This window comes from Gymnoscopelus braueri, assembly GCF_963280865.1.
Source record: "Gymnoscopelus braueri genome assembly, chromosome: 9".
Lineage (NCBI taxonomy): Eukaryota > Metazoa > Chordata > Actinopteri > Myctophiformes > Myctophidae > Gymnoscopelus > Gymnoscopelus braueri.
Genome location: NC_137610.1, coordinates 12,950,884 through 12,958,505, shown reverse-complemented (window position 1 = coordinate 12,958,505; position 7,622 = coordinate 12,950,884). Strand labels below are relative to the sequence as shown.

Genomic DNA, 7,622 nt, shown 5'->3' with positions numbered 1-7,622 from the left:
CTAAGTGAATATTAAGTCAGTGAATACTAAGTGAATACTAAGTCATTGAATACTAAGTCAGTGAATACTAAGTGAATACTAAGTCAGTGAATACTAAGTGAATACTAAGTCAGTGAATACTAAGTGAATACTAAGTCATTGAATACTAAGTGGATACTAAGTCAGGCCAGCCCACCAGAAAATGTCCTAATTTTTCCACAATCTAATGTTTCTTCTCGTTGCTCCCCCTCTTTTTCTCCTTCTCTTTCTGGAAATAACAAAAAACGATGGGGTTGCACAAAAACACATTTTACCCACTTTCTTACATATATGATGTGACAATAAAGTTGTAAAGATGCGAGGGCCCGGTCATCGCTGCTCACTGCTTGCAGCTTTAATTTTATTTCATTTTTGGTTTTATTAGTATTATTATCTTTATTATTATCTTAGCATCGTTTTGTGGAGCATGTCACACCAACAATTCACTGCTACCTGTATGTATATGATCCAAGGTAACAGTTGAAAAGTAGCTCAAACTCAAATGTTAGCCTATCTTAGAAATGCTATGTCAAAATGAAATCATATTTGTAATGCACTCTATGGTAGCCCATGGAAAATTAACCTTATAGTGTCATCCCTACGGTCTCATACAAAAATAGTAATGGGGTTGTTAGAATTACCCAGTGGTATAAAGTAACTAGTACATTTACTCAAGTACTGTTTTTAAGTACAATTCTGAGGTATTTTTTTTACTTTACTGAAGTACTTCCAATTTTCAGTACTTTTACTTCAACTCCACTGCATCTGAGAGGCAAATATTGTACTTTTACTCCTCTACAATTATTTGAAAACTTAAGTACTTTGTCAAACCTACATTAACCAATTCAGCCATGGCTATTTGAAAATAGCCGATCTGTGAGCTTGTAGATCATCTATTTTCAAAGGATGTGAAATGTGCATAATGAATACTTTCACTTTTAGTACCTGTAGGCCTAAGTATAGTTTGAGGCCAATACTTTTGCACTTTTACTCGAGTACTTTTACTTGTAAAAGTCCGGTACTTTTACTTGCAAAGGAGTATTTCTACATGGTTATATTGATACTTTTACTCAAGTAAAAAATGTGACTATACTTCTTCCACCACTGGTTGTTATAATTACCCATTTAGGAATAAATTCTCACCTTCACACACATGCACGGACGCACGCACACGCATGCACACACACACACACACACACACAGACGCACACACACACACACACACACACACACACACACACACACACACACACACACACACACACACACACACACACACACACACACACACACACACACACACACACACACGCGCACAGACACACGCACGCACGCACGCACCGACAGACACACACCCGCTCTCTTTGACCATGTGATGTGTCTGCACTGTGTTGCCTTGTTCCCGTTGCTAAGGCAGGGAGGGAGCAAAGCGCTCAATCAGCGTTGCCATGTCGGCTTATTATAAGCGACTTTGGGCTTCTTTTTCTAATTATCATTTAAACCAGTGGTTCTCAAATATTTTCATGACAATGTTTTGTGCCCAGGGGAGCATTTGTGTTGTTAGAATGTTTCAAAAAATATTCCAAATATTCCACATTCTATTGCAATTTTGCATTTCATTTGAAAATAGCAGATCTACAAGCTCACAATGTTGTGAGATTGTAGATCGGCTATTTTCATTTAGCCGATGGATGCATAGGTCTAAGTGCTCATGTGGCCTAAATTGCTTCTTTTGGGCTTGTTTTCCTAGACCTGGTTGCTTGTTTCTCTCACAAAACATGGCAACACTGCTCCCCATGATGGACGGGAGTCAGAACAGAAGTAGTCAACAACAGAACAGATCTGTGCTGAGTGGATCATAACTTGGCGTTCGACCTTATCCAAACTTTTGATCCAGCAGATTACTGTGGATTACAGCGGATTACAACTTTTGGACACTGGGTCCAGTCAGTAACTAGAAGCTGTGGCATAGACAGACGTCCATTCAGCGCGTCACTTTGGTCACCAGATCACACACTGAGCTGTCATTTACGACACCGGGACAGCTGGGGAGTATCGATCGATCGGACTGTTGCCTTATTGAACTTTTTATTTATTTATTTATTTTCACGATGCAGTAACTTTTTTCTTTTTATTATCATTATTATTATAATTATTATTTATTTATTTTACAAATCTCTTAATTACTTTTTTGCACAGACAACAAAAAACAAGAAATCGTGACATATTTTTGATGTATATATACCAGGATCAAAGGCTCAAGTGATCGCAATTCAAGACTGACATTTGCATATTATTGGCTATAGTTTCAAAAGTCGTCACTGAATTCAGTGGACATGTGAAAAGGGACTGTTTGCACTGGGTCAGGAGGAGTGTGAGGATCAAACAAGTGTTGGGGAAGTTTTTTCTTTTTCATTTAGAGAAGAATAAAGCACTTTAATTCCTGAATTGCAAGCAGCTTTTCAAGAGCCATTTCTCTAATCAAACATTGAGCTGTTAAACTACGACCACTATTATAACTATTACTACGATTATTACCACTACTACTATTACTACTATTACTACTATTATTATTACTATTATTATTATTACTCATCTGTTTGCTAGATCAAACTTTTCTCCAGCCTTTGCTAGGCTAATCAAATGGTGCTAGCTTAGATGAAGGGGGGAAGAGACACTTGACGTTTGGAGGGCTGTCAAGTTGCCTGAACCAAGATGCCCTTCATAGATGTTGGCCCTGCATGTGGGTTCCTCCGGCACACCATGACAGCAGTGCTGAGGGTTGACCCAACACATTCACTACCTCATCAAATGACCCTTTCCTGACTCACAGGGGTGTCAGTGGCAGACAGTGGTGGCCACGGCATGGGCAGCTCCTCCAGCAAGGGAGAGGGAGAGGAGGAAGGGAAGGCTGGAGAAGAGTGGAATGGGGAGGATGTAATTCCAGAGAGGAAGCAGAAAGAAGAGCCCGAGCCAGAGCTGCCCCTCGGGGTCGAGGAGTTGCTGGAGAGCGGAGACCCCGTGCTGGACCTTAGCTACCGGAAATTCAAGCGGCTGCCGAAACGCGTCTGTAAGTTGACTCACCTGGAGAAGCTGTATGTGTGTGGAAACCGCCTGAAAACCGTCCCGGACATCATTATCCAGCTACAAGGCCTGAGAACACTGGCCCTGGACTTCAACAAGATGGAAGATGTTCCACTGGCTGTCTGCCAGCTCGTCAACCTTACCCGTCTGTATCTGGGCAAAAATCGGCTGATGAGCCTCCCGGACGAGCTGGTGAACCTGCAGGCCCTCCGGTGCCTGTGGTTGGATGCCAACTATTTCATGCATTTCCCGCGTCTGCTCTTTGACCTCCCCCACCTTCGCTACCTTCAGATGGCGGGGAACAGGCTGCGGACACTTCCCCATGACTTGCCTCGCATGGAGAACCTGAAAGGGATATGGCTCTATGGGAACCGCTTCGAGACCTTCCCCAGAGTTCTGTTGCACATGGAGGGCTTGGAGATACTAGACATGGACAAAAATAAAATCACAGAGTTCCCGAGCCTAAAGCGTCTCCATAACCTGCACCTGTTCTCCTACGACCACAATCCCGGCGTTGAAGCGCCGCCGAAGGTATGTGAGGAGGTGATCCTGGTCGGCGAAGGGGCGGCGGAATTCATGGATGAGCGGGAGGCGAGGAAGGAGAGACGACGACTGAGGGAGGAAGAGAAGGCGGCACAGGAGGCCGAGGCCGCCCTGGCGGGGGAGGAGCCGGTGATCCACGGCATCCTGAAGAACAGCGGTTCCAAAGCAAATGAGGAGGGTGAGTTGAACACGGGGGACACCGCCGTGGAGGAAGAGGAGGGTGAGGCAGAGGCACAAGTCGTAGATGAAGCACAAGTCATAGATGAAGCTGAACTGGAATATGAAGAGGAGGGAATCGAGTATGAGACAGAGGAGCTAATATGTGAAGGTGAGGGGTTGGCGTATGAGGGCGAGGAGCTGCAGTATGAGCAGGAACAGAGGGCCTACGAGTACGAAGAGGAGGAGTGGGAAGAGGAAGACACGGCGAGACGACAAGAAGGGCCGTGACACAACCCCAGCACCACTCTCCATTCAGAGTACAGCAGGCTTAAACTTGATATATACTTCGTTGTACGAAAACAGCCGATCTACAAGCTTGTAGTTCTGCTATTTTCGGTGCGCAACATCGTCATATGATGTATAAACTAAGCATTACCCAGGAGAATTGTGGTGTTCTGGATAAAGACGCTGCAAGTTGTAATGGTGTATGTGGGAATGGCTTGTATCAATTACTGACTCTAGGTTTCCCTACGGTCGAAACAAGACGGCAAACAACAAATATGTAATTTGTGAAAAATGAATCAACAGGACATTGTGTGGCTGTAAAGGTCAATGGCACATTTGACATCTCAATTAGCAAACTATCAAGTCAGGGCCGGACTCTGGCGGTGTGCGTGTGTCTGCTTGATTTACTGTGTTTTACTTTGAGTTTTGCTCTATGACTGGTGCAATGTCATACAGTTTTGTCAATTCAACTGAGTTTGCACAGGAGACCCAATCTTGCCTCATTAAATATTTGTGTTGTTCAAGTCAGTGTCAATCATTTATGCAAGGATATTTGTTAACAGGGAACAATACCCTTCAAACCACTGCTAGCACACAATGCACTTAACCAGTTTACTACATTGATACACAGTTTTGCCATTTGTCACACATCGTAGCCAGTATCTGCTTTAAGGGACATGTCACAAAACCTCAACCTGGGTTATTTTTACACACTGTGACGTGTGTGTATATGTAAATGTGTGTATTGGAGAATGGATTTGCAAAATATTTATTACAAACTAAACACAACCACCAAACCCCTGTCAGTGTTGTGTAAGCAGTTGTAGGAGCGTCAGTGCCAGAAATGAGCGGGAGAAGGCCAGAGAAATATTACAGGGATGAATAGCTGGGGTACCTCACCATATAAGGCAAGTCCATAGGGTCACTCATAAACATCACAAGGAATGGCAAATATCAAGTTAGTTAAGAGACAATTAGGAAAAAGGGAAAAATAATCCTGGTGTAAGGATCGATACTATTTAATCCATGGGTGATTTTTTTATACTTTCAAATAACATGGAGGATTTTACAGCGTAGATTAGGGAGTACCACCACATCAAATATGGATGTGGCACAGCAATACGTCGTACGAGCATCAGTCTCAAGCCACATGCATGTAGGTTAGAGAGAAAGACTTGCATCATCTCCGTTCACTACCTCAGGCCAATTATTTTACAGCAATGGCCGGTCATGTAAACAAAGATTACACATGCGGCCGCCTCCCGGCGCTACCGGCACACATAATTAGCATCACATCGTGTGGATCTTTTCTTTTATGTAGGAGAGTAGTCTTTTCAGTTCTCAGTTGTTTCATCAAACAAACTAATAACACACACTGATAACACAAAGTCGATGGAATCTCTTTGTTTTTACGGAACGTGACGGGTTTCATTGGGGACAGTGAATCACGTGATTTCCTAATGTAGTTTTCCGACACTATTTCTGGGTACCACTGGCAGAATCACTTGATTTTGTATTAGTTTTTATATGATAAAAAAAAAAGGTCTATGGTATTTTAATGGGTCACTTCGGTGACACAGGAGGCCTGGTTTGCAGTCAAAAGTTCCAAACGAATACGTGAAGAGTGGGCACCAAAACATTGTGGGCCTGGGAGAGTGGGAACTTGGTTAATCTGGACACCAAAACAGAGTGGGCACCTGAGAAGTCTGGGCACCTGAGAAGTCTGGGCACCAAAACATGGTGGGCAGTCTGGGTACCAAAACAGAGTCTGCAAGGGAATACTGGGTACAAGAAGTTTTAAGCGTTAGAGCTTATTTTTGTATTATGCATCTGGTTAATATGGTGCCCAGACTTCTCAGGTGCCCACTCTCCTGGATACCGTCCGAACACTGAATCCTCAAAATGGGTGTTGATGAAGCACGCGCGATACATGAACCACGTGACCTGTAGCGTTTCTGACCCCTCAGGCCGCTTCTTCTCTCCTCATTGGCATCATTTGCTAAGCGAGCATGGCTTCTGTGTAATTCTAGCCCCTTTAGTCTGCCATCGTATCTTCTTCTCGCATGTCACTGCAGCAGTGAAATATTCATCCAGCCGCTGAAATATTGATGGATGCGCTCAGATGATGGAATGTAGTAGATTCTGTGCCTGTTCTCTGGGAGTAACAGTCTAGCACCATGAATTCAGTCAACATTAGATTCTTATTAACTTTAACTAATTTACAGATTTTCATGTAGAAATCCCTTCTTAATTAAATATCCTCTGAGTGTGCATGTGTGCGTGCATGCGTGCGCTCGTGTGTGTGTTAGTTTTTGATATTATGTTTACTATCTCACTTCTCAAACAGTTGGAGTGGAAAGAATCTCCATTATGCTTTTTCTCCCTTGTAGTGCCTGTTAGCTTTTGATATTATGTTTACTATCTCAAACAGATGGAGTGGAAAGAATCTCCATTATGCTGTTTCTCCCTGGCTTCACCTCAGAGAAGTGCATGGTGAAGTAATGATGTTGCTACTCTTTTCCCGTTGCGTGATTTTAAGTTTTCTGATGCTTTGACACAGCAACCTGTGTTTATTTGCACTTCTGCAAGAGCAAGACCGTATGAAAGTGATGTGCCTTCCGAGAGCTGTTAGGGCCCACAGTAATGTTTGCATTGTGTTGCAAGCCCATGACGCATGATGTGACGCTATTTGGAACGAGATCCTTCGAGGCTGACATGCTCTACTCCCCATTCCATTGCTATGAGTAGGTGACTCAACACTTTGACAAATAACAGACTTGCCCAGGAATTGTTGCCATACACAGTAAAATCCTCAGTCATACGTTTGTAACTCAGAGTGTACAAATGTAACCAAATGGACCCGCATTGTAGAATTCTACAGTGTACAGTACTCTGTGGGATCATAACTATTTCGCTCATTAGCTGGCACCCTCTGTGGGTCAAGGACATCCTATCTGGAGCAATGACAGCACATCATCTCTACCATGGCCTCTTCACTCCCTCTTTTGGCCTCCATGCTGCTCCGTTCACACAGCTCATCTCACTGGCAGCACTTCAAATTAAATAATCCACAACGGAAAGTTTCAGGAGTACACTGTGCAGTAGGGTGGGTTGGCTCCTGTTTGTCATGGCCATTATAAAACAATGTCAAGTGTTTACAAAATGTGATTATATGAATATGATGTATATGCAGGAGGTTGTTCCTCCTGATTCTAATTTATGCTTAATCATATGGCTGCCTTGCTCGATGAAAATAACATTGAAAATAACATTGAAAATAACGGCCTAACATTCATATTTTGGGATGATTTTTCTTCTTTATGAGATATTACAATGAGAACAAAACAGCAATGTTGGGGGGAGAGCCAGACCAATGACAGATTTTTGAGTCTGATGCTAATCCCTCTTTTAGACTTTTAGTAGACAGCAGATTACCACTGATATTTGGTGAAAAGGGTAACATTTTTGGATCGGGGGGAGTATGGTGCAACGCTTAGGTCCTGGACCTGGTGAGACGAAGGAGGAGCCCGGCC

At 43.2% G+C, this 7,622-nt stretch overlaps 1 protein-coding gene across 1 annotated transcript; it reads left to right on the top strand.

Annotated features, from left to right (window-relative positions):
* The first annotated feature begins 2,845 nt into the window (after positions 1 to 2,845).
* On the top strand, positions 2,846 to 4,125 carry lrrc10b (leucine rich repeat containing 10B). The gene has a single exon (XM_080437748.1). The coding sequence runs from the start codon at positions 2,884 to 2,886 to the stop codon at positions 4,090 to 4,092; it is 1,209 nt and encodes a 402-aa protein (XP_080293874.1). The 5' UTR covers positions 2,846 to 2,883; the 3' UTR covers positions 4,093 to 4,125.
* The last annotated feature ends 3,497 nt before the right edge of the window (positions 4,126 to 7,622 follow it).